At 48.2% G+C, this 27,520-nt stretch overlaps 1 protein-coding gene and 1 long non-coding RNA gene across 2 annotated transcripts in view; one reads left to right on the top strand and one right to left on the bottom strand.

Annotated features, from left to right (window-relative positions):
• SNAP29 (synaptosome associated protein 29) lies at positions 1-24,360 on the top strand. Its single transcript, XM_014868060.3, has 5 exons — positions 1-540; positions 9,662-9,858; positions 15,066-15,151; positions 17,109-17,207; positions 21,173-24,360. The coding sequence occupies exons 1-5, from the start codon at positions 304-306 to the stop codon at positions 21,328-21,330; spliced, it is 777 nt and encodes a 258-aa protein (XP_014723546.1). The 5' UTR covers positions 1-303; the 3' UTR covers positions 21,331-24,360.
• LOC139045954 (uncharacterized) overlaps positions 22,320-27,520 on the bottom strand; it is an 18,787-nt gene continuing 13,586 nt past the window's right edge. Inside the window, exon 2 of the long non-coding RNA XR_011505488.1 lies at positions 22,320-27,373. This is a non-coding gene — a long non-coding RNA (uncharacterized lncRNA). The remainder of the gene's footprint in view (positions 27,374-27,520) is intronic.

Genomic DNA, 27,520 nt, shown 5'->3' on the forward strand with positions numbered 1-27,520 from the left:
GGAGAGAGACGCCGGGCGGTAGGTCGCGGTTGCACGCGCGGGGCGTGGCTCCCCCTGTGCCGCCGTGGTCGGCTCCGGAGGCGGGGCCGCTCGCGCGCGACGGCCGGAAGCAGCTCGCGCGGGCGCAGCTGTGGCGACGGGCGGAGCGCGGCTCTGGACGGTGGACGGTGGAGCTGTGGGGCTACTGAGCGGTGGGCGCTGCTCGAGCGCCTCTGGAGGGCGGCCGGGACCCCTGCGGGCCGGGAAGGGCCGTTCCTCCTCTCGGCCATTCCTCTTGCTCAGTCCGAGCCGAGCGCCGGCACCATGTCGGCCTACCCCAAAAGCTACAACCCGTTCGACGACGACGCGGAGGATGAAGGCGCCCCGCCGGTCCCGTGGAAGGACTCCCGCGACCTCCCCGACGGGCCTGGCGCGCCCGCGGACCGGCAGCAGTACCTGCGGCAGGAGGTGATGCGCAGGGCCGAGGCCACGGCCGCCAGCACTAGCAGGTCCCTGTCTCTCATGTACGAGTCCGAGAGGATCGGGGTCGCCTCTTCCGAGGTGAGTCCGGAGCAGGGCTGGACCGGACTGGCCAGTCTGCCTGGTCACACTGGGTCAAGAAATGTTTTGTTCACTATCTTTGGGAAGTTCTCGGATTGCCTAGAATAGGTTCTTGTACTTCAGTGACTTAGTGATTTGTAATAATCTGTTGACTATGTAAAAAGTGTGCATCTTGGGTACTTGAAAGAGACGATTTGCCCCCGAGAATCTTTCTTAGCTATTAGTCTGCTTAGGTGGTTCTTTTTTAACTACTTCTAGTTCAGAGGTAAACTCCACAATGTGTACTGTCCAAGTAAGTAAAAATTCTAAACACCGGAGCCCGGGTGGGGAAATGGAGTGTCTGTTTCTTTTACATAATTTCCTGGGCAGAAACCTGGACCCAGGGCTTCAGCCCGTCCTGTCGGAGTGACCCAGAGGTCTGTGTGCCTCCTGGTGTCTGAAAGCATCAGAGGAAATGGCCCTTGAGTTCTTCCCCATGACTGACCACTTCTCCACCTGGCCAGCAGGGGTGCTGAAGTCTTGTCTGCCTGGATAGCTGGAGTTTGGTCGAGTGTAGGCCTTACCTTTACTTCCCAAATCAAAATGATGTCCTTGATAGACTGTGGTTTGCGACAGTCCATTGCTCAATTCACCTTTGTTAGTTCTTTTTTCCATCTATGGAAGGTTTCTCAGAGTAGGACCTTAAGTGAGGATTGTTCTTTCTTAGGTACCACTTTTTCTCCTCGGTCTACAAATGAAGTGTTTTTGTTTGGGCGTTTTTTTGTTTGCTTTAAAAAATATAATAGTAGATTATTGATATATGAGCTAAGAATAATTCATCTTAAGCATTTGTACCTTTGAAATGTAATGCTGGAAGCAAAAGTGCTTTCTTCCTCCACGCGTCTCCTTGTAATTCTTTTCTCTGGCAAAGTTCATTCTGACCTGATCACTTATGGTCTTGGACAGTTTTGAGTTGTATTGATTAACTTCTGAAATAGACATCTCCATCATTTTCCCATTGTTGCTTTCTTGCATTATTTTCCTTCCCTACATCTCCCTGTTACCATATCCCTCATTGGCCCACCTTCCGCCTTTAGCCCAGTTGAGGAAGTTTAGGTTGTAGTTTCTTGCATCTCATATCTACTGGATTCTTATGTTTGAGTCTAAATAGAAAGTGTTGACTTAGATTTGGGAGGATTTCCTGAGGTCTCTGGGCCCTCTTGGAGGGGTCAATTGATTGAGCGTCCTAGGCCCAAGGAAGCCAACAAGAACTGTTCAAAGAGATGTCTTTGGAAACTGTAAGAACAAATGAAGTGGGAAATCAAAATGATACAAAGTAGGGTATCGTGGCAGAGGGTAAACTTGAATCTGGCTTTTAAGACTAAGGTTTAGACAAGAGGAATGAGGATGAGGAGAAATGTTTCCAGGGAAGAGAGGAGCAATGCAAAGGCACTGGCCCACCACCAGAGCTCCTGGGCTCCTGAATAGGGAAGTGATATGCAAGATGCATTTGAGGAAAGGGCCTGGAGGAGGTAGCTTAGGAGCCTTTTGTGGTCAGAGGGAAGGTCTGTTCTTATAGTTCAGAAGAGCCAAAAACATAGTAGATGTGAGTTGTTTCATACTGATTGTGGTGACGTGCCCCATGCTCCCATGACATGGGGGTCCTTCTCCCTATGCAGTGGGGTCTGTGGAAGCAGAGCAGAGTGCTAACTCAGGCCTGTGAGGTTTGGCCTCAGCCAAGCTGGCGTTGCTCTGAGAGGTACAGTAGGATCATGACTGGGCAGGTGACAGGCTCTCTCATCAGCAGGATTACACCTTGAATTTTTCCTGGATTGAACCAGTTCTCAATCATTGGAGGCCCTGGAAGGCAGGAATGATTAGCACCCCGCCCCACCCCATACTCTCCAGACTGTCTTAAATCATTCTCATCACCCTTTCATTCTCCTCCGAGTCGAGGTAGGGGGTGAGGGCAGGTGAGCTCTTCCTTCCACTAAGTTTGCAGTGTGGCTCCCAGCAGACCGAGTCACCTAGCTAACCTCCCCACTTAGACGGGTGCCTCCTGGATACCCAGCACTATGAGACATGCCAAAACACGACAGATTTTTGTAGAGGATTAGGAGTTTACAAATCATATTAGGTTGGGAAGGTCATAATTCAATCCCAGCTCGGCAGAAGTAGGGAAATTACTTAGTAAGGTCACCTCTAGCAAAGGAGAGCTGCCCTTCTCCTGTGAAACCTGGCATGGTTTGTTTCTCACAAAGACTCTAGCCACAGGTCATGACTGCCATAGGACAGGGGAGAAGTAGATGGGGCAGAGCAGCTTGCACTCAGCTGGCCTGGTAAGCACAGTCCAGAACCAGAGAGACTTTAGGTACTCAGCTCTTCTTCCATTTTGCAAGCGTGATTTCTTCCTTCTTTTCTTTTCTAAAGTTTTTATGAAGAGATAATCCAGTCACATGGTTCAAAATTTAAAACATATAGAGGGCTCGAAAGTCTCCTTTCACCCCTCTGCCCCCACAGCAGCCAGTTACCATTGGTTCCCTCGGTGTCCTTGTGGAGACATTCTGTGTATAAAGGCATACTAATGGTCTTTTTCCTTTTTTTTTGTTTTAACTTAAGCAGAAGCATTCTATCCATTCTAGTCTCCACATTGCTTAATAGGATTGAGGTTATTCCATGACAACATATAACGTGCAGCTCTTTTTTGTTATGGCTATGTCATATTCCATTGGATGGATGACTTTTGTTTATGGAGCCAGTCCCCTGATGATGGACATGTGGGTCGTTTGCACCGCTGGGCAAGCCTGTTTGCATCCTACTTAGATGAAGTTTCTGTACACCCTTTCACCGCCCTGGCTAAGGAGACCCGCCTGCCCAGGGCACCCCTCAGCCCCTCTGGCAGCTGAGCGTGCTCCAGTAAAGTTTCGTGGGGCCCAGGATCTCAGTTCAGGGGAGTCCAGCAACAACGTTAGACCAGGGCCTGAATGGCTGGCACAGTAAGAGCAGTGGAAAGGGAGTGGTGTTCCGTAGGATTTGAACATGATGCCCTGAGTGGCCTGGCCAGCACATCCTGCACACCATCTCATGCAGGGCTGCACTCACCTTCTTAGTGTCTTTCCAGCACTCGATAGTTGCCAAAGCCACACTGGACATTCAATCCAGAGAGGTGGGCCAGAGGAGAGCACCCCCCCAGCTCAGGAACAGAAGCTATCTCAGCCATCTATTCAGGGTGTTCCCATAACTTAGGGTGGTGCCCTCATCCGCTGGGAAGCTGGTCTTGCAGCAGAACCTCCCCCGCTCCAAATGAGGGGCTGTACTGACCAGGGCTTCCCCTCGAAGGCAGCCTGTGGTGATTCTGATGCAGCCAGAGTTCTTAGCACAACCCTATCCTGAAGCAAAAGTTGATGGAGGGCAAAGAGAGCTGCTAGGTTAAGTAATTCCCCAGTCGATTTCTGAATGTCAGCTATGGAGGAGAAGCAGGCTCTTTCTCAGTCTTCTAACCCCACACTTCTCAACACAATGTCTTTTATGTAATAGGGGCTCCCCGAATAGTTGCCAGATGAATAAATGACCTGGGGAAGGGAAGGAAAAAGAAGGGAGGGAGCAGAGGCTTGAGTGGAAGTGGAGGAGAGATTGAGGTGGGAAGAATGAACTGAGCTGTGTAGCTCTGGCTGAATCCCCCTCCTGATGGCCAGAAAATGCATCCTTATGCCTCTCAGGCTGTTTCTACCAGGTATAGGGTACTCTGCTAGGGAAATGTCATTAACCACATCTCATCAGTGGGTCTGTTCTGGATTTATTGTTTTAGTAATTTTTCATTAACTGTCAGTGATTGAATTCAACTCTTGGAAGGTTCTGGGATCCCAGGCAAACTTGCTGGCTCCTTAGCTGTAACAAGCACCCTATGAAGGTGAGTTGTTACTGTCCAGGCAGGTCACACGTCCCATGCCAGAGCTGTGGCATCTGGCTATATCTGCTCCTCCTTCCGGAAATGTCTGCTGATGCCCACCATGTTGTCCTGAGGGACCTTGCCTGCCTGACCAGGTAACATGCCGCAGGCAGCTGAGTAGCTGTGTGCTCTCCGGCCTTCTGCCTCGGAGATGGTTGTTCTGAGAGTGGGAAGTGCTATTTGGCGGTATTGTTGGGGAAAACCAAGACCACCCTCAGGTTCAGTGATTCCTTAGAAGGACTCATAGAACTCAGCAAAGTTGTTAGGTTCATGGTCACGGTTTATTGTTGTGAGAGGATGCAGATTAAAATCCTCAAAGGGAAAAGGCTCATAGGGCAGAGTCCAGGCAAGACCAGGCACAGGCTTTCACTTGTTCTCTCTCAGTGGGGTTGTGTGGACGACATAAACTTCTCCCAGCAACGATGAATGACAACACACACAGAGTACTGACAACCAAAGAAGCTCACCCAAACCTGGGGGTGCTGCATGGCTGACCACCTGTCCACCTGGCAGACCTGAGTCTCCAGCCCCTCTAAAGGTCAAGGCCCCCATCATAGATCACATTGGCCTGGCCTAAGCACTCAGGTAAACCAAGACAAGGAGCCAGGCAAGGCCTTTCTTTGGACCGTGCAGGGTGTAGAACACCCAGGCCTAGTGAGTTAGTTCTTTCCCGAGCCCGGGACAGCCTGCACACATGCAGCGAGGGGCACCAACGTCACCCCCTTTACCCTCGGTGGTTTTTCATGCAACCTAACACTTGTGTGGTGTTTTTGAATCCACTCCATGTGATGGCTCCTGCTCCTGCAGTGAGACAGAGCCGTGGGTTCGAGCATGCTCCGCACTTGGTCGTGCGTCCCTGCCAGCGCTTGCACTTGTTGCATGCTCCGTTGGAAGGGGAGCAATGTAACAGAGATAAATTTCAAGTTTCTATATTCAGTTTATTGACTCCAGATTGACGTCTGTGTACGTATTCGTCAATACCCGAGTTCAATTAAAAGCTCAGTATGAGAAAGTTAGCACTGACACCTTTCGCCCAGGAACTCGAGGTGTGACTTGGTCAGGGAAGATGACAAGGCCCATCTGTCGTTATGAGATGTGTTAGCTGTGAATTGGGATTGGAGTCTGGTGGTCACTAGTGCCTTTTGAAGGCCTTAGCACCACCCCCTCGGTGACCCCTGCTGATCCTGCCAGCATCTCCCCGCCCCCCCCCCCCCCCCCCCCCCCCCCCGCCCCGCCCCATCTGCCCTTCATGCTCACACACAGTTCCTCTTCCTCTCTCAGTTCCCCTAACTGGCCCCGCCACTCCACCGCAGGCCTCAGGCCACTCTCTGCCCGGAATGCTCTTGCCCCACCCAGACCCTGTGACTCCCTAACTTCTTAGCTTTCAGTGTCTCCTTCAACCTTACACCATCGGGGAGCCCCTCTGAGCCACCTTAAGCCAGGCGAGGAGTCCTTGCGAGGAGCTTACCCTGACAGAGCGTCTGTCGCGTGCATGTGAAACGGCTTTCTTTTTGGTCTCCCCCACGACTGTAAGCTCAGTGAAGTGAGGACCCGTGTGCCCTCCTTGGATTCCCAGCACCACAGTGTCGTCAATGCATGACAAATCAGACTGAACTTCACTCACCTCGCCCTCTGCCAGACTGTGAGCTCTATCAGGGCAGAGACTTGGGTTGTTTAGTTCACCCCTGAATCCCTAGCCCCTGGAATGGGGGTCCGAGCCACCGTGATTCTCTGATGTCTTTGTGTCCTCACAGGGCCCTTGGACATAATCCATCTGGCCAGGTGTCACCTCGTGTAGGGCAAGTGTGCCCTCACAGGGTCTGCAGCTGTCTTTTTTGCTTTCTCTTGCTCTCTTGGGAATCCCTCTGCTTGATAAAAAGCCACAAGTCCAAGAAGAATTGAGATACTCCCTCTGTCAATGTTACCCCTCAGCCTTGTATCACCAGCCCAACCAGATCTTTCCTCTGACCCCTTCTTTTTCCAGTTTAGCTTTGGAAAACTCCTACTGGGGCTCAAGGGAGAGGAGCATCCCCTGTAATGCTAACACCTGAGCTAAGGACTTTGTGTGCATGTCCTCTACGCTGAGGGCACTTTGCAGAGCTTGCTCCCCTCACAGCCACCCTGGTCTCATCAGCGACTTCCCATTCTCATGGGGACCAATGGAGAAAACGTGACATGGCCCTCCTTTTGGGAAACAGGATCGTTCCTTGGGACCCAGAGCATTTGAGGCCTGCCTTTGTAATGTCCAGGGTGCAGGGCCTGCCCAGCCCGTGGTTTCTGTCCTGGCATTCTTGGTGTTTGCTCTGCCGAGTGCTTCTTCCTCGTTGGTTGGAACTAGGTCACAAGCATATGGAGTCTGGCCCTTTCCTCTGCCCGCTGGGGGAGGCTTTCAGCAGAACGTCCTCCTCTGCTGGCCTCCTGACCAGCAGATTACCACAGGTGAACACCAGCTTCCAGCTCACGGAAACTTCCAGAGCCAGAGCAGCACTCACTTCCCTGGCCTTCCAGCCTCACACACAGGACAAACCACTCTCACATATTTCTCTGTGCTTCTATGGTACCATCTAGATCAGGCGTGTGGTTTCTTTACCAAGTCAGCCCAATGACGTAGACACTGAGTGTTTGAGAGACTTTATCACTTGTAAACAGAAGAAAATAAGATCTCACTGTGCATTGAGGGAGGTTTTGCCAGCTACTCATTACTGCTGCGACTCTCCAGGTCAAGGTGGGGAGGCCGAGGTAGAAGGGTATGTGGTTCCTGAGAGGCACTGTGGGAGAGCGCACTGTCAGGAAAGCCAAGGACCTGCCTCCTGGTGCGACAAGCAGAACCCTGGCCACCAGTCCCACCCCTAGTGGCCCTGAGCCCTCTCCAGCTTCAAATTTTTCTGTCTTTTGCAGCATGTGGAATACGCTGGGTGGGACTGAACTGTTAGAAATATATTGGCAAAAAACACATGAATGGTGGAGAAAATCATTTTAATCCTCATTTTTAGCTCTGCCTTGTTCCAGAAAAGACTTACCTCAGAATGGACATGAAAATGACAACTTGAAATGTTGGAAGAACTAGAAACTCCGGATAAATTAGCAGCACTTTTGTTTTTCCTTCTGAAAATTAGCCCTTGTGAGATTTGTTTGACATATCCAGAAAATGTTTTTGTTTTTACTTAAAAAAAAGCCTCATGATTCTTTCTGACATGTCTCATGAGTTGGCAGACAACACTGAAAGGTTCAAAGCTGTAAAGCTCAGCAGTTCTCAATTTATTTCCAACAACAGTTAAACTGAATCTAGTAATAAACTCAACCACTGTTTTAGCTTTTTGTCTGTACATTGTATTTTTAAATTTTACCCACTAGGGGCCGGCCTGGTGGTGCAGCGGTTAAGTTCACACGTTCCACTTTGGCGGCCCAGGGTTCACCAGTTCAGATCCCGGGTCGGACATGGCACCACTTGGCAAGCCATGCTGTGGTAGGCGTCCCACATATAAAGTAGAAGAAGATGGGCACGGATGTTAGCTCAGGGCCAGTCTTCCTTAGCAAAAAGAGGAGGATTGGCAGCAGATGTTAGCTCAGGGCTAATCTTCCTCAAAAGAAAAAAATTTTGCCCACTACATAGTAAGAACTCAAGATATACATTGGGTCTCTAAGTGCCCTAAAAGCCTTCTATTAAGCCCTTTATATCTAAAATGGCCTTTAACAAACTCTTTGTATACAGTTTCATTCTTACTCTCCAAACTTCCAAGGTGTTTGCTTATGACTTTGTTTTTAGGTATCGAGAGAGCATCTCTAAAGATTATTTGCGTAATTAATATAATTGCTGAGCCACAGGGAGATGCAGGGTTAGAAGACTGAGAGGACGGCAGCTGAGGGTAGGGACTGCCTCATGAAGTAGAAGGAAAAGAGTATGAGAGTCTTAGCAATCATCTGGCTGGAAAGGCAGGTCACAGGGAAGGGCACGGCTGCAGTGGCCTGAAACTGGGGCTGAGGCAAGTCTGGCCCAAATAAAGGAAAGTGAGTGTTGCTGTGGTGGGGCGTTCACATCCACAGCCGGAAGCATCAGCTCTCAAGGAACAAGGTCCAGGCTGCCCCCATGGCCGCAGAGCGTCACTCTTGTGTCCATCTGGCAGATTTGCAGTGAGCAGCTGCTCTGAGGCACTGAAGACACAGCAGTGAGCCAAGAAGGTTCCTGCCTCGTGGAGTGTGCATGCTGTAAAGCAGGTCGAGGGTGGAGAGGGCGAGTTGAGTGTGGAAGGAGGAGCTCTGCTTAGAGAAGGTATTCAGGGAAGTCCTCTCTGAGGAAGTGGCCTCTGGGCAGAGGAACGGAGCCATACAAGTGTCTGGGTGAGAAGCATTACAGGCAGCGAAAGTAGCACATACAAAGGCCCTGTGACAGGGTCACCCTCATTACAGATTTTAAAACTGAAACTATATATGGGCTGGAATCAGACACCAACAGGGCCCAGGAAGGACCAAGAACCTACTGTGTAAAATAAGAGTTTGAAGACATGACCAGGGCCAGGTGGCCCAGTGGAACTCCCGTGTCTGAAAAGGGAGACTAAAAGAACTATAGTGTGGGGGGCTGGCCCCGTGGCCAAGTGGTTAAGTTCGCGCGCTCCGTTGTAGGCGGCCCAGTGTTTCATTGGTTCGAATCCTGGGTGCAGACATGGCACTGCTCATCAAACCACGCTGAGGCAGCATCCCTCATGCCACAACTAGAAGGACCCACAACAGAGAATATACAACTATGTACCGGCGGGCTTTGGGGAGAAAAAGGAAAAAATAAAATCTTAAAAAAAACAACAACAAAACTATAGTCCAGGGGCAGTGATGGGAGAAAGCCTGTGAGGGTTACTGGGGTGTGGGGAGGGCTAGAGAGGGTCTGCTGCCAGTCCAGGCCCTTACTCTGACCCTACAGGCACACTTCATCCGTGTTAATATGGTCTTGTGAAGCCAGCTTCATACAAGCGAGGAAAAAGGGACTCAAGCAAATGAAGAAAGCTAGTAGAGGTAGGGCAGGGAGGGCGAGACAAAGGAATGTGTTCCCAGAAAGGATAGCGTGCCCATCACAAAGGACGGCATTTGTCCCCGTATGTGCTCACTGAGAGTTTGTAATGAGGCTCCTGTGTGTGGTCCTCCTCTATGGGTGGAGGGAAAATGACAAAAACATACAATGCTATTGCCTCTCATTTTCCCCAGGAGCTCGTCCGTCAGCGTGGAGTCTTAGAACGCACAGAGAAGATGGTGGACAAGATGGATCAAGATTTGAAGACCAGCCAGAGGCATATTAACAGCATTAAGAGTGTGTTTGGGGGGCTCGTCAATTACTTCAAATCCAAACCAGCAGAGACCCCACCTGAGCAGAATGGTACCCTCGCCCCCCAGCCCAACAGCAGGTGAGTGACCTTCAGCCGTCTGGAAGTGAAATCGCAGAAAATGGGATTTAGTGCTGATGGCCAAGAGTCTCAGTCTGCATCGAGGGCCTTAACAGAAATCCAGGAACCCTGTAAGGTACTCATTGGGAGGGATTGGTCTTCAAACGTTTTGAAACAAACATTTCTCGAGACCTCCTGATTATCTTCATTCCATTGATGTCCAGGCTGCAAAGTTCTACATGAATTAGGTCTCCAGTAAATTGCTGCTCCATTAATTGTGACCCCGGTAGTTTGAAAGAGAATGTTCACCTCAGAAAGCTTAATCAGTGCAAATGTGACTCAGTTCACAGAATTTTTGCTTGAAAAAGTCTTTATGTCCAACTTTTCTGTGTCTAATACAGTTTACCCATTGATTGTCATTTTATTTTATTTATTTATTTTATTTTTTTGAGGAAGATTAGCCCTGAGCTCACATCCGTGCCCATCTTCCTCTACTTTATATGTGGGATGCCTACCACAGCATAGCTTGCCAAGCGGTGCCATGTCCGTCCCTGGGATCCGAACTGGCGACCCTCTGGCCGCCGAAGCAGAATGTGTGCACTTAACCGCTGTACCACTGGGCTGGCCCCTGATTGTCATTTTGAAATTAGAGATTATTGTCCTCAAAAGTTTTGGTTAGAGATATAATAAAGTCATACATTTGATTTTGGTGGACATTTAAAATCACATGTTTAAAGATAAAAGAATTGGGGCCGGCGCGGTGGTTAAGTGCACACGTTCCACTTCGGTCGCCCGGGATTCTCCTGTTCAGATCCCGGGTGTGGACATGGCACCACTTGGCAAGCCATGCTGTGGTAGGTGTCCCACATATAAAGTGGAGGAAGATGGGCACGGATGTGAGCTCTGGGCTAGTCTTCCTCAAAAAAAAAAACGATGAAAGAATTGAGTTTCTGCTAAAATAGGTTACTACTATTCTCAGTGTGTATTGTGTGTATTTTTTGTTATAAAAAACAATATAGCCACATTATAGAAAATCTGCACCTTACCTACCATAACACAAAGACTTAAAATTTAGTTTTTCCCCTTATTCAATCTTTGCATAGTTGGAGTCAGAGTATTTATTTGGTTTTGTAGCCTACTTCTTCCATTTAACCCAGAAAAATGTTTGGTGTAATGTTATTACACAAGTTTAATAACTATCTCTCTCTCTGTTTCTCTTTTGATTCTGGAATGCTGACCTTTTTTTTTTTTTTTAATGGAATTTTTTATTTTTTATATTTGTAGGTGAACTTAATTAGCAATTTTGAGATTAATATAACTCCAACATTTTAAAGCTTAGGTATATCTTGTTTTTCCTTTCAGATTAAAAATAATTACCCAAATGGCATAGCAGACAGAACCCCTTACAAAAAACAGAAAAAAAATTCAAACTTCCACCATCTAAAAATCCATTGTTTTTGGTTTTTAGCAAACACTTCCAGTCCTGGTTCATTGCAGGTTTGAGAGCCACAGTTCCTTCTCCATCTCATTCACCTTCTCTGGAACCAGGTTATTGAGTGTGGGGTGGGGCCAGGATGAAAGGAACTCTCAGTTTCAGGGCTTGGGTGCAAGGTGCTGACACTCTTGTGAGTCCTGCTTCCCAGAAGGGTCCTGCTTCCCTTTAGGATCTGCCAGTGGTTCTCAAGGTCTGACCACTAGCAACATCAGCATCACCCGGGAACCTACCAGAATGCTCATTCCTGGGCCCAACCCCAGACTACTGAAATGCTGAGCTATTTTTAAGAGGTATTTTTTTACATACATAACTGGTGTACGGTAAAGTGCACACAACTTAAAGTGGAGAGCCGATGACTGTTTACCCGTGTATAACCTGTGTGGCCACCACCCAGGTCGGGATGTTGAATGCTGTAAGGAAGAAATTATTTCCAGCTCACGGTGGAGCTGGGAAGGAATGAATGTAGATAAAGGAGCCTGTGGTGGTGGCAGGAAGAGCAGGCAGGTGAAGTTGTGGGGATTTATGGAGAGGAAACTGCAGGAAGGGGAGCAGGCAGTTGGTGGGGGCCCCAGGGCTGTTTCCTGTGGATACACTAGCCAAGGGTATGAGAGTTTGTTTAGTTTTGGTTTTTGGCTCAGCCATAATCACCATTCATCCCCAATTTTCCAGCTTCACCCTAATTTCAAATATCCGCATCCTTTCGCCCCAATTGGAGTTGTTTTTTGTTTCGTTTTCAATATACAAAGCAGGAAGATGTTTTGTGTCCTAATTTTTGGCTACATTTGATTACCATAGGAAGTTTGCTTATCTGTTCCTTTTGACTAAGACATCCGCCTCGCCTGAACTCAGCAGCAGAGCGAGCCATTGGAGAAGTGGGAAGCTGGCGGGTTTGTGATTGGTGCTTTCCTGTGTCCTGCATGCCTCTTCCCAAAGGCTTCTTCTTGGAGCTCATGGGGGCCCCCCACAGCCGTGATCACGCTATAAAAGCCTTTAACGTCTTGGGGCTCCAAAGGCAACTTTCTTTTTTTGGATTACCTTGAAAACTCGAGGCCTTCCCGAGAAAGGCTGCCCAGTAGTGAGGCTGCTGGGGTGGGCTTCTCGGGGTGGGCCCAATGTCATGTACCCCACCTGGCTTTCTGCCCATAGATTGGCCTCAGTTAGCTGTAGAGGTCTTACCATCACTTAGTATATGCAGGAAAGCAAAATTTTTAAATGAAGCAACTCACTCTAATTCAGCTATTGCCCAAATATGCGTTGAAGTGGATCTGTGCAGCTTTGTAGGAGAGGCTGCTCCAGTGGCGTTGCATGGGTTCTGTCATTCACCGGTCTTGAGTGCCCACACTCTGCACGCCTGTGCCTGTGGCTGAGAGGTGAAGCTGCAGGAGCGAGATCTGCCTGTTGGAAGGTATGGGGGAGACAGAGAGTCAACAGTGATTCAGTGGAAGCCCAGAGGATGGGGGCTTGGCCCTGGGGACTGAGGAAGGCATCACAGAGGAGCTGACCTTTTGCATGGAGTCAAGGTTGCGTGGGAGCCTGCTAGCTGAACGAGGGGGAAAGGGATAGACACATGGCAGTCAAAGCACAGGTGAAGTCCAGATGAAGGAGGGCATTGGCTGTTTCAAGAGCGGAAGCCCAGCAGGCTCTTGACACTGAGGCATGGCCTGCGAAGATAGGGCCTGTGAGCTCCTAAATCCCTAAATTTGCAAAAATGACTACAAGGTGTAATTGCTTCTATAAAATGCACTAAATTGTGAGTAAAATTTTTGTGATCCTTTCAAAACCCTTAATCCATAAATATGGGAATATTGTCATTTAAAAGTTTTAAAACAAGTTTCTCCTAATCAAACTTCTGTTGAGTCATGCATTTCCCATGTACGTCCTTATCACACAAACTCTTCAGCTGTCTCTGAAGTTTTTTTACTTGGTAAGCCATTTTGCTTCTTGCTGACAAAGCTTCATAAACTGCTTACTCTCATTTCCATTTAGGGCTGGTGGGGGATTCATTGTAGTCATGGCCACCGCTAAATTTCACATTCTCAAATTTATTTAAGACTTGGTTTCTGACCGAGAATCACCACTCTCTTAGACTTCTACACTCTCTTATCACTCCTCACACTATCTGTAGAATTGTCTTTCTTTGGGGGAGCCATTGTTCACAAAGAAACTAAGCTTTTAGCATTTAAATGTTACTACTATGTACGTGATAGCACATAGAGAAAACCTTTGAGGTGTGCAGGCTGGGTGGTGGCGAGGGGGCTCAGAAGCCATGCATCTCCCGCCCCCACCCAGCCTGCCAACACATGGGGCTCACAGCCATGCTTGGAGACACCAGCTGTGTGTTCTAGACTTTCAGTCCCTGCTTCTGAGTAATGAAATCCTCAGATTTCAGGAGGCTCTGCTACATTCTACACGTAGCCAGAGCACTGGGGCCTGCAAGACTGCTAGCCTGATGGAGTCCGGGCTTGCTCCTAGTGAGCAGGGAGCTGTTAAAGACTAACTGGAGAGGGGCCGGCCCCGGGGGCGCAGCGGTTAAGTTCACATGTTCCACTTCTGCAGCCCGAGGTTCACCAGTTTGGATCCCTTTTGTGGACATGGCACTGCTTGTCAAGCCATGCTGTGGTAGGCATCCCACGTACAAAGGAGAGGAAGATAGACATGGTTGCTAGCTCAGGGTGAGTCTTCCTCAGCAAAAAGAGGATTGGCAGCAGATGTTAGCTCAGGGCTAATTTTCCTCCAAAAAAAAGACTAGAGAGAGAGGTGCATATCAGGATTATGTAGAAAGATACCTGGCAGCCATAGGGGGTAAGGTTGGAAAGGGTAAGGGTAAAGAGTGGCAGGGCAAAAGGAAGGGCGGGATCTCTGAGGTACTTGGGGGATCAAGAGGACATTTGCCTGCCTGGATTGCTGGGAGTAGAGCTGTGTAGAGGGAGCTGTGCAGAGGGAGGGCAAAACTGGACAGAAACTGTGGATCCCAGCTTGGCTGATAAGGAGGCTAGGCTGCCGGTCAGCAGAGGTGGAGAACAGCAGACTGTGCAGGAGCAGATCCAAACAGGGGGCACCTGCCATGCCTGTGGGGGTGCGCAGGGGTGTCGGGCACTGTCTGAGCATCTCTGAGTTGCCAAGAGAAGTCCCTGTTTAAAGCTGGAGCTGCCACACTAGGCTTTGTGGGCCAGGAGGCAAAATCAAAGGTATTTTGTAGGGACTTAAATAACAAGGGAAATAAACAAATTTTTAGTGACAATTCAAAACATGAAAATAATAATAATGGAGTATAATTTTTTGCGATACAAGTCTACTGATGAGAAGAATGAAATTCTTAATTGAGATTCAAAGTTAGTGTTCCTTATCATCCTACTGATTGCCAGTGGACATCTGTAAAGGTCGTTGTCTTCTTTTGGCTGGTGGTGGGCAGTATTTAGCCCTTGAGTCAAAGTTCGCTGACCCCCAGTCTGAAGTACCTGGTTAGTGGTTTTATATGCCTCTCCTCTGCCTGGTCCTAGGATCCTGATTTTCCTGAGGAAGAGCCAGCTAACCAGATGCCCTGCTTCTAAAGCAAGTGTCTTGGGAGCTTGCTGTGTGGCAGCAGGGCTCCCAGGAGGAGCGGAGAAAGTCCTTGCATGGGTCAGAGGGGGCATTTGATTTTCTCACACAGGCTTTACTCGAAAAGACTGACTGCACTGTCATAGGTGTTTTTCCTTTCTAAAACGTTTTTTTTCTTAACTTTTATCCAAAGATTGAAAGAAGCCATAAGTACAAGTAAAGAACAGGAGGCACAGTACCAGGCCAACCACCCAAACCTCAGGAAGCTGAATGACTCAGGTCAGTGGGCACCTGCGCTCCCACCACATTTGGATTCTGTGGGGAGACCTCTGGATTTGGTGTTGGCCCTGAGTGTGGGGCAGGGGGCAGGGACTCCAGCTGCTGTCATCCTTGGTGCTAGGTGAAGGGTATTAGGGACCCAGTGCAGCTTTCAGGGAGCTGGAGGTGTGTGGTACACCCAGGCTCATCCCTCCCTCCCCGTGGAGGGTAGAATAAGAAAGTGGGGGCTTGTGTCCGGTTGGAAATGAACCTGCCCACTCACCATTACTCTGTGCCCTGTGTAGCCTTGAGCTCTTCTGGCAGTGAAAAGTAAACTGCAGGAAAACCCCAGTGGCAAGTAGCTTAATGGCCCCCCAAGATCTCCACATTCTAACCTATTAGGTCGTAACTCATATTACGTTATGTGGCAAAAGGGGAATTCTGGTTGCAGATGGAATTACAGCTGCTAATCAGCTGACCTTGAGAGGAGATTATCCTGGCTCATCCAGTTGGGCCCAGTGTAATCCCAAAGGTCCTTTGTAAGTGAAAAAGAGAGGCAGAAGACAGAGTGTCAGAGTTGGGGAGAGATTTGAAGATGCTACGCTGCTGGCTTTGAAGATGGAGGAAGGGGCCACCTGCTAAGGAATGTAGGTGGCCTCTAGAAACTGGAAAAAGCTAAGAGTCAGATTATCCCCGAGAGCCTACAGAGGGAATACAACCCTGTTGACGTCTTGATCTGAGCCCAGTGAGATCCATGTAGGACTTGGACCTCCGAAACTGAAGGATGAATTAGTAGTAGTTTTTCACAGCAGCAGTAGGAAGCTAATATAGCCCTCAAGCCCAAGTGGGTGGCGAAACAGCAGCGTGGATAGGTGCGCAAGAGAGAATGTGTTTTGTGTCAAATGATCCCATTAATATCAAATAGCAGACCCAGAAACCTCCCTTATCTGGAAAGGAATTCAGGCCTCCTAGGGGCTTCTGTAGACTCCTAGAATGCCAGGCACATCAGAAGGGTGCCAGAAACCAAATACTTACTGTGCTACCTTCGAGGAAAGTAGGACACACCCTGGAAGCACCAGAAACCGCCACTACTGTGGCTGACACAGCTAAGGAGAAGCTGAGGAAGGAAGAGCTGGGGTCAAGAAAGGTGAAAACAAGGGGAGGGAGGGAGAGAAAACTAAAATACCTAAGGCCTGGGAAAAACCGGAGTTCATCACACCCTGAAGAAGTGCACTTGAAAGACACGATTTTGAGGAATTAAAAGGTGTTTTAGCTTGGGTGGTATGTATTAACTTAAGAGACTCAAAAAGAAAAACCAAAATCGACAGTGTGTGTGTAGATGGCTTCAGTGGGTTGTGCTAGAGGAAATACACTAAGTCTGAAAGGGACGTTTCCCCAAAAGATAAAAATTGGGATGACAGGGCTTTTCTGTGTGCATTTAGAAACTGAAGTTCAGGAAGATTTCTTGGGGCAAATGTGCATTATTTAACATTTCTTTTTTCCTTGTTTGTTTTGTTTGGAGTGAAAAGACAGCATAGAAATAAATGTCCAAAAGGAAAAAAATTACCCATCCCATTTCTGTAATATAACAATTTTTATTTTTAAACCTTGACTTTTAGACTTTGTGCACGAGCCTGTGTGGTTTTTCATCGTTGCAATTCCACTGCTGTATTGTTATTTGTATGATCTCTGTCCCTTCCCAAGCTTGTGTGCCAGGGTCTGACCAGGTGACCCATAGGTTGAAGGTCTCTGATCTCCAAAGGGCTGCCCCCGAGGAAGCGTCTCTCCCTCCCCAACAAGCCTGCCCCGTGCTCTTCCCTCCTGCGCCTTATCCATTCCCACAGTCATCTCTTTGAATGGCCTCAGAACCGACTACCTTATTCCTTCCACCCATTTTCCCGATTAAGGTTAATTTTGTGAAGCATCATTTCGAGAGATGTCTCTTAACCATTCTCCTGGTGTTTCTTTCTAAACTCAGACTCCGTCCCTGGAGGGGCCAGTTCTGCTGTGAGTACTGAGGCTTACCCAAAGAATGCACACCTTCGAGCCTATCACCAGAAGATCGACAACAATCTAGGTAAGACTGGAAGCTGCACCAGCCTCCACAGGTCACTTATTCGGAACACTTGTCTTCCAGGCAGCTCGTGCTGCGCCCAGCCAGTGCACCAGTAGCCATGCAGTCTCTCGACCAAAACCTGGTGTTTGCCTCTCCCTCGCCACATGTCAAATCTGACACAAGTCATGTCCGTCACCCTCTCACTCTCTCTGGAGTCTGTCCACTTCTCTCCTTCCCCACCTCTCATCTGGATCGTGACATCAGCAGGGACCGGGAGTCCCTGAGGGCCCACACAGTGCAGCCTGAGTCTGCTTCCCTCTTTACCACCTGGCCACACGGAGTCCCTGTTTCCTCCCCTGTGAACCAGGCCCAGGAACAGACCCTGCCTCAGGATTGGGGGGGGGGGGGTTACACGAGCAACCCTTTAGAGCATGTAGGAAACAGCCTGGCCTGCTAAGAGCTGGCACACATGTGGCCGTTATTGCACATCTGCCACACAGCCAGCTTCCTACAGTCCAGATCCCTCGCCCCGCCTGTGCCCCCACCTACCTCTCCACCCCTCCTGCCCTCATCGCTTTCTGGCCTCACCGCCCCCCTCTTCCTGGAGTGTCCTTCCCTGCTCTTTGCAGGCTGCTCCTTCTTGTGCCGTGGGCCTTGCTTTAATGTGGCATCCTCGTGTTGGCTCTCAGAGCACCCTGTTGTCTCCAGGGCAGTGCCTCAGCCGTTTGTAATCGTTATCTACTGGCTTATCTCTTGTCTTCCTGACCAGACTCTAAATTCCAGGGGACTCAGGAATAGTTCAGATTTGTTACTACTTTACACCCAGGGCCTACTAGGCAAGAGCTCAATGATTTTATTTATTTATTTATTTTTTGAGGAAGATTAGCCCTGAGCTAACATCTGCTGTCAATCCTCCTCTTTTTGCTGAGGAAGGCTGGCCCTGAGCTAACATCTATTCTCATCTTCCTCCACTTTATATGAGGGACGCCTGCCACAGCATGGTGTGCCAAGCAGTGCCATGTCCGCACCCAGGATCCAAACCAGCGAACCCTGGGCCACCGAAGCAGAATGTGTGCACTTAACTGCTGTACCACCAGGCCAGCCCTAGAATCTTCCTTTTAAGCATTAAAGGAAATCTTCACAGGAATAAGACATTGATTTTAGAATAGACATAAGGGAGAATAAAGAAATGAAAGAGCTGTCACTTCACCATCCGCAGCTCACCACTCCTCCCCTCAGTGTGAATGTCAGACTAGACCCGCATGGCCAGTGCCTGCTGGCGACAGGGGAGAGGACCCATCTCAGCACCCTCCACACCTGGGCAGGCTTCTGCCCCAGCCCCAGCTGTGCTTTGCCCTCAGACCCCAGGGAAGCCCCAGAAGGCCACCTTGTGCATCTGTCCTCCGGACTCTGCCCTCCAGAGCCAAAGACCTCAGGCAGAAGATTCATCTGCTGGGATCTGACCCCTCCAGAAACACACACAGGGGCTTGGAAGCCCTTGGTCCTCCCCACCAACGGTTTCCCCACTGAGAAAGGGCGTCACTGGTGCCTGCTAGGGCGAGGGTACTGAATTCAGGGAGTGGGGTGGGAAGAAGAGTAAGAACAACGCACCCCTGGAGGCTGAGGGTGTGCAGTTGGCATGAGGTCCTGCAGCCCTGGCAGGTCTGAGCGTGACGCAATATGGGGTGTGGAGCAGGGCCCCGGTGGAAGAGGGAAGAGGAAAGAGCATGGCCGTCGGCCATCAGGCCCTGCTGACACAGGCCACACCCGCCTGCCCTTGGCGAGTTAGCTCCTCCCTTCTTCCAAGCCCTCCCTCTGTTTCAGGGACTAGTGCAGGCCCCCCTCTGAGGGCAGCTCCCTTGCCTGGTGGTTTACTTTATCACACTATTTTATCTCAGCATGTCCGTTGCTGTCCAAACTGCCGACAAGCTTCCTGAGGCCTGAGTTGACCCGAAGGTTTTACTCTCCATGGAATACAAAGTCACAAATTTCAGTAAACTCAAGAAGCATAGAACTGAAGGCTGTTTTTAAAAAACAAACCTGAGTCTGCTTAGGGTTGTGGTGCCAGTGGCAAATATTTGTGTATTCTGACCTTTTTTTCTCCTAGTGTTTTATCTTTAATTTAGCAGTAAGAAGGCCTAGGATGCAGCACCTCTTCTCTCTTCCCTCTGGCTCTTTCCTGGCCGGCTGTTCCTGGTAAAGGACAGAGAGCAGCTCTGGGCATGACCCTGTTCCCACTCCCCGTCCACAAGTGCGTGCACGCACACTGCCATGAAACCCCGGAAAGAGGCCGTACCGTTCCCACGGCAGAATCGGTTAAATCGGGACTCATCTCTGCAGTGAGCACAGCCCTCTTAGGGGACCCTAGGATCCCTTCAACGTGTCTCCTCCCCCCACACCCTCAGTTCTCTTTATGTAGTCTCTGCCCAGTCAGCCTTTTATGGACTCCAAGGGCTGCCCATGTCCTTGATCCCTCTTAAAAAGGAATGTGAGATTGATTTTTGCAAATTTTTAAAAACAGAATTAAAATATTTATTACAAATAGCGGAAAAGCCTAAGGAAGGAAATAGAATGAGCTCAGAAGGAAACCGGCACCAGAGAGGCTAGTTGTGGCCGGGGCCTTCCTCTTGCAGGGGCTCACCTTGGCTGTGGTCTGGGTCCTGGGCAGGCCAGAGCACACGTAAGGGACAGGGGCAGAATTTGAACTTAGACCTGTTGGAGTTGCCCTGGATTCCCCCCAATACCACACTTCCCCTGGGTGGGAGTTAGGTTCTCACACATCGCGTTTGAACTTGAATTTCAGCAATAGTCATGCAACCTCTCACAAGAGCTGAACCTTTGCCAAAAGTAGTATATTCCACAGTTACCTGGGGCGCAGCCCAGATGGCACCTCTGAAGGAACTCAGCACCTTCAGCACTCTGTTCCTTCTGACACGGGGACCCTGGGCTGCAGGGATCTCTGCACCCAGCTTATGCAGAGGCCACTGTCTTCTTCGTGACCACAAAGTAAGCGAAGGAAGTGGTGCCAGTCCGGTTCTAGGAATGCAAGCTGATTGTCATACCCCAGAACGTGACAGCATCGATGTATTCCTGGATCTGGGAAGTGGTGGCAACACATGCGTGAATGTGGGGAAATGTGAATCTTTGGAACATAGGTGAAGGGACCTCGCGGCCTTTGGGTCCAGTGGGAACATTTGTAGTTCGTGTGTTTTCTGGGAGAGCACCCGAAGTGGCAGGGCGGGTTCAGGGCCCTCATTGCTCCTGCCATCTGCAGAGTGGACTGGGGGGTCCTGCCTTCTCCAGGGGAGAGCCTAGTGCTGGAACAACCTGGATGCAGGGGCTCCCTTTGGACAGGGCTTCCTAGGTCTGCCTCTCAGATATGTTTCCAATCCTCATATTTGCCGCTCTGGATCTGTGCTTGATTTAGCTTTGGGAAGCTGGAGATGGAAGGAAGGAAAGCACTGTTAAGTTCTACCTACTGACGTGGGGTTTTTGCTCCTGAAGAGCAGGCCAGCGGGTCTGGCTGTTAGTAACCAGCCTAACTCTTCAAGGTACTCACTGTGGGGTCTAGGAAGGCAACGTGTTTTCCAGTCCCTTCTGTGCTTCTCTTTTCCTTAGGTACTAACTGATCTTACGATATGCAGCAACCTACTAGAGGTTCAGAGGCAGCTGAAAACTTATGTAGACCTTTATGTATTTTTTAAAGCAGTGGAAGGACAGACACCATTATATGAACAGTGGTTATCTTGGGTGTGTGGCAGTGGGAGGAGTGGCTTTCACATTAAACACTATTACTTTTTGAGTAAGCAGATTTCTTTTACTGGTATATATTTTGGAAAATGTAACCAAAGCCCTGGATTTAGCCTGTCTTATGAGAAAGAGGACTCAGTAGTCCAGATGTTGCTGAGCATCCAGGAGGGAACAAGAAGCCGTTTCTAATGCTGTTTCTGTATGCTCAGGCCTGTGTGTGCTTCCCTCTCCCACAGATGAGCTGTCCTTAGGACTGGGCCGGCTGAAGGACATAGCCCTGGGGATGCAGACGGAAATTGAGGAGCAAGATGACATTCTTGACCGCCTCACAACCAAAGTGGACAAGTTAGATGTCAATATAAAAAGCACAGAAAGAAAAGTTCGACAACTTTAAAGACACAGAATGATTTTCACTCCATTGTGATGAAAAGATTTGAACGATCCTCTTTTAAACTCCCAAGAAATTTCATGTATTATTTTAGTATGTAATTTAACATGTGTTTGCAAATGTTATAATAGAGTGAGTCTTAAGAGATTTTATTGTGATGAGGAAGTTGTGTCTTACTTTTTCTTAGAGCCAACACCTCTGTCAGTTCTGAACTGAGTTCGCAGAGTTTTAATCTGAGCACAGTAGCCTGGCCCTGAATATCCTGGGCCTTTGATTACCATGCTGGAATGAGAAGGAAGAGTTGCATTTCCCACTTTAATGAGCATATGGAAAGATATGAGCCAAATTTAAGTCTTGGAACCACCAACCTCTGTTCCCCTGTCTGCTATATTTCTCATTCCTAGGCCTTACCGTGAGTCAGTACTAAGGGACTGTGTGAGCCGGTTGTTTGTGGGAGGAGGGTCCTTCCCACATCTTTGTTTAGCAGTCATCATCTGCTGTGCGCCCCGCCTCCCCCTCACCGCACACACAACCTGAGCTCATTGTGATTCTCAGAACCTCCTGGAAAAGGATCAGCGTGAGATTTAGGGATGGAGTGTGTCGACATTCTTTGCTATTTTGTTGACAGATGTCACCTCTTCCCCTCCTGCCCTCTGGCTCTGGCACGTATTTTAGTAGGAGGAGTTCAGACCAGCACTGCTCACTGCTTGGAAATGTGTAGGGAACTGGGTGAGCCCTTCTTCCTCGTGCCCTCTCCTCTCTAACTCTGTCCATGGTTAGGAACAGCTTCTCCACTGGCTCGAGGCTGCCTGGCTGGCTGCCCAGGGGCCCTGTTGAGTTTGTGGGATGGAGCATCACACAGACTGTGGCCAAGCGGTGGTCTTCCTCCACTGAGCTCTGCACCCCTGTGGGGATCACGGTCACCAGGCCTTGGGTATGACAGTGTTTCTTCAGTGCCTGGGGTCTCCAGACCTGTCCTGGATTCCCACCTACTCTTCTTACACTTCTTGCAAAATGATGACGCATCACTTGGTTCTCTGCCACCTAGTTTTAGGACTGGCACTCCACAAATGATGCTGACTTTGTATGGAAGGATTTAGCTGAAAAAAAGCCCAGACATTATCACTATAACTAGCCCAGCTGGTTCTTTTCTTTCATTTTATAAAAAGAATCATTTAAAAGCATTAATTAAAATTTATTTCTATAATTAAATTTGTGTTGGTATCGCCAACAAAATAATTGAAGCCCCAAGGCTCTTGTCTTTTTTAAAAGCAAATTAAAATATTTTGAAGATGGTGTCTTTAAAAAGAGAGGTTAGATCAGACACTAAAATAACAGTGCCTTTCACCTTGAGGCATGGCACTGGCTATGTGACCTTCACCACCTATATTCTGTAGCCTATCAGCAAAGCAAAGGAAACCTCTCTTTTTAAAGTGCTACAGCAATGCATCAATATTTATGTAGCAATTCCATCCCGTAATGCATGACTGTCCTGAAAACACTGACAGCCACCATTGGCAGACACAACTTTCCATCCTGTTCCAGCCACCTCAGAGAGTCTGAGCCATGTCACCATGAATATCCCAGGACGTGAGGACACGTTAAAGGTAATCAAATTAGATGTTTACCAGATGAGCTCATCATGATTATTCTCTTGGTAACTGGTAAAAGGAAAAATTTTAAGTGTATACCCAGCCCAAACTAAACGAATTCACAGGGCTTTCAGCAGAAAGGCTGCTCAAAAGCACGAAGCCAGAGTGCGGAGCAGCTGTGTGTGCATTTCCGCTCATTCTAGTTGTTTCCATTTTTTTCTCCTAACACCTTCTTTCATGCTTCTGTTTATCATCATCAGGTATAGAGTCATGGAGATGAGTCATTATACCTCAGACCTAAACTTATTTTTTCGCATAAATACATGTGAAGGCCACTGCCAGACAGTCGCTTGGCGGCCTGCCATCTGCATAACAGGATTAGTAATTTAACCGACTTGAAGCAAAGTAGCACCTTATTTTATGTACCTGCCCGGTCTTTTGTTGGGTTTGTGAAGCCAGTCACCCCTCTTTCCCCTCAAGCGTATGGAAGGAGAAATTTGTCTTCCTCTGACGCATTAGTGGGCCTCATGCATGTTGTTCTGTTCCTGTTCTGACCCTCTTATTCTAAGGCCTTGGCCGAGGTACTGTCACTAAGCAGTGTGCTGGCCAGCAGCTTCTTTCCGCTGGGTCTTCACCCCTGCTGCCATGCCCACCAAGGACCAGCTGCTAATGCTACTTTATAAAGCAAGGTTGCTTGCATTTGCAGAAAATGAAGACCTGAGGAGTGTCCAGAATCTTTGCACATGATAATTATGACCAAAAAGAAAACACTCTACCCTCTAGACTTGTCACTCAGAGGTGCCTGGGCTGGGGTTGGCTGTAGGATGGGCTTTGGTATGACAGACAAGACCAGTGAACTTGTCCTTGCCAGATGGGGTCCCTAAAACAGATTTTTATTTCCGCAATCAAGCTGGAAACAAGCTGTGCCTTCAAAAAAGTGGCTTTTCTAACTTTAGTTTTATGTTAAGTATGCTACTAACTTAAAAATAAGTGCATTCTCCTCAGAGGAAACTATTTCTAACATCTGGTGATGTGTAACTCAGCAGTGAGTTGCCTGTGGCTGTCTTTTTTTGTATTCTGTAGGAAAGGAGACCTGAATTTAACTCAGGTGGCAAGAAAAAAAATACTAAGTGCTTTTTAATTTCTCTAACTTCTTTTTGTGAATATGTAATTTTAAGTGTACACTACACCAACTTAGTAAAACTCTTATATTTTGCCTATATAGGCCTTTTCTGCAGAATTTTTAAAGTTACCAATGTCTTTAAGCATCTTCAGCTCTGATCAATGAAATGTCTTGCGTATGGAATGATGAGCTAGTCATTGGAAGTGCTCATGGGAGGGGGCTTTTTGTTCAGTCTGTATCAGAACAGCGTTTGTGCTCCATGCCTTCAACTCAACAAATGACCATAATCCATAAAATAAAATGTGAAGTTTTTAAATCAGATTCTGTCTTCTACGTAGTCATTTTCAAAGAGTTGGTGGAGGGGATGCTCCTTGTTGAGTCTTCATGTGTTGGGTTCTCACTGCCCCATTTAGCCCTATGAACAAGCTTCCTTCCTAAAATCTTCATCTCATCTGTCAGAGTGCTCTTCCAGTCCGTCTCCTGCCTCCCTGCCCGCTCTGCAGCACTGTCTAGATCAAGGCTTGGGAAACTGTAAAGGGCCAGAGAGTAAATGTTTTAGGCTCACAGGCCGAACAGTCTGTTGCAGCTACTCAACTCTCACCATCGCAGCACAAAAGCAGCCAAAGACAGTATATGAGTAACTGAGAGTAGCCATGTTCCAATAAAACTTTATTTACAGACACTGAAATTTGAATTTCACATAATTTCCACATGTCACAAAACACTATTCTTTTGATTTCTTCCAACCACTTAAAAATGTAAAAACCACCCAGTTCATGAGAGGCACAAAGCATGGTGGGCTGAATTTAGCCCATGGACCATACTTGGCCACTCCCTTTGTAGATTGCTGATGAATAGATATGCCTGTGAGTAGGGGCATGAAGGATGGCTGGCCACTTTACTCTGCAAGTGAGTTCCCCATCAAGGCTCTAGGCCACTCTCCTGGGCAACACTGCAGCCCACCAAGAAGACAGAACAGGCTGGCCTGGCTTTGGCTCCACTCTCCTGCTTCCATCTTCACATCTGACCACAGGACTAGGAATTGCTTCTAGATCCAAAAGCTCTGAGAAACCCATATAGGTGGGGTAGGCCATCTTGGAAATCTTACCTGTCATTGGACTAGCTGCCCATGTTCCAAAGGCCACTCTTGTTTTAGTGGGTATCATTTTGGGGCATCATTATAAATAAAGAATGATGAAGGTCTGAACATGGGCAGTGGACTTTTCTGGGAAGACAAGGGAGAGAACTTTACATAGAAAGAAGCACAAATGAAAAGATCAAGGTGGCTCACATTTGGGAGCTGCTAGTGCAGGAAAGCCAAATTTTGGGTTGTGGATGGGAGATGACATGAGAAAGGTAGGCAGGTCCCAATATGAAAGGCTCTATGGCCCATATTGAGAAGTTAGAGCACTGATCTTCAATGATGGGGGGAACATTTAAGGATTCTAAGCAAGAGAGTGACATGATCAGGTTTGCATTCTGAAAGGTTCATCGTAATTGTGTATTTCGGTGGGGGGGGGGGGGAATCACCCAGGGGTCCAGCCCAGTGGCGCAGTGGTTAAGTTCGCACGTTCCACTTCAGTGGCCTGGGGTTCGCTGGTTCAGATCCCAGGTGTGGACCTGTGCACTGCTTGTCAAGCCATGCTGTGGCAGGTGTCCCACATAAAACAGAGGAAGACAGGCATGGATATTAGCTCAGGGCCAGTATTCCTCAGCAAAAAGAGGAGGATTGGCAGCAGATGTTAGCTCAGGGCTAATCTTCCTTAAAAAAAAGTATTTAAAAAAAAAAATCACTCTTACACGTACTGGTTTGCTTTGCCACAAAGTTGGGACCCTGCTGTGTAGTTATGTTTTTAGTCCATTCTTTCCCCCATAATGTTCATCTTGCAAGCATTATCCTATATGCTCTTTGAAAACTTTTCACAGCTGCAAGTGTCTATTGCAGCTATGGGTTTTCTATCATTTCTTTAATCACTTAGGTCGTTTCTAGCTTTCTTTGCTCTTATAAATAACGTTGTGATGCATCTTTATAGTCCTTTCAGAGGACAGAGAGCATTAGGCGGGGCAGGCTCTAGGATGGATTTGCCAGTGAGGGAGGTATTGGAGATAACACTCAGGTTTCTGGCCAAAGGAGCTAGTAGCAGACAGTTTTATTTCACCAAAGGAATACAAAAACAAGCAAGTCTAGGGTTAGGGGCAGAGGAAAATGACGAAGTATTGGACATGTTGAGTTTGAAGAGCTTTGGGACATCCAGACGGATTCCAGGTGCCAGGTCAATGGTTGTGCACAAAGCAGACCACAGACCCTGCCCTCATGGAGCTTACATTCTCATGGGACAGAAGACAATATACAAGACGAATAAGAAAATTAATAGGATGCTAAAATTGACCACGCAGGACTGGGGCTTGGGAGAGACGTGGAGAGGATTTTGGAGTTGTCAGAATACAGATGGTAGTTACAGCCGTGTAGGTGAAGGACAGTGTCCAGGAAGATGAGAGGAGAGCCACAAGCGAGTCCTAGAAATACAGACATTGAAGGCCAGAAGCAGCACCCAAGAACCTAGCTCAAGAAGGGAAGAGAAAAGTGATCAGAAAGCAAAGGCAGAGTTACAAAGAGGGGGTAGTCAGTGTCCTCAAATATTGTGGAGAAGTGTACTAAAACAGAAGAGTGCTTTCAATGGAGTGGTGTAGGGGGAATCCAGATTATAAGGACTGTGGAGTGAATATGCACCAAAGGGGGAGAGTATTCTCTTAAACTTGGCTGTGAAGGAGAAAAACGGGGTGAGAAACTAGGAAGGGGGTGGAGGAGGGGATCAAGGGAGGGCCTAGACCTTGTGTAAGGGCTAAGGAGAGCGAGCAGGTGAGAGAGAGGAGAAATCTGCCACAGAAGGAGAAAGGTCGCCACAGACCCAGGAAGAGAGGCCTCTTTCCAGAGAAAGAAGTAAAGAAAGAAGGTGTGCGTAGACACTCTTAGTTTGCTAGGGCTATTGGTTTGCTAAGCCACCAGGTGGCATAAGCAACAGAAATTTATTCTCTCAATTCTGGAGGCCAGAAGTCTGAAATCAAGGTGTTGGCAGAGTTAGTTCCTTCTGAGGGTGATGAGGAAAGATCTGCTCCAGGCCTCTCTCCTTGGCTTGGAGGTGACCATCTTCATGTTCACATGGCATTCTCCCCGTTTTCTTTTTTCTTCTTTTTTTAAAGATTGGCACCTGAGCCATCCTGATGGCACAGCAGTTAAGTTCTTGTGTTCCGCTTTGGCAGCCCAGAGTTCACCAGTTTAGATCCCAGGTGTGGACCTATGCACCACTTGGCAAGCCATGCTGTGGCAGGCATCCTGCATATAAACCAGAGGAAGATGAGCACGGATGTTAGCTCTGGACCAGTCTTTCTAGCAAAAGGAAGAGGATTGGCAGCAGATGTTAGTTCACTGCTAATCTTCCTCAAAAATAAATAAATAAATAAATAAAGTGTTAAAAAAATA

This window comes from Equus asinus, chromosome 8 (assembly GCF_041296235.1).
Source record: "Equus asinus isolate D_3611 breed Donkey chromosome 8, EquAss-T2T_v2, whole genome shotgun sequence".
In the NCBI taxonomy this organism is placed as follows: domain Eukaryota; kingdom Metazoa; phylum Chordata; class Mammalia; order Perissodactyla; family Equidae; genus Equus; species Equus asinus.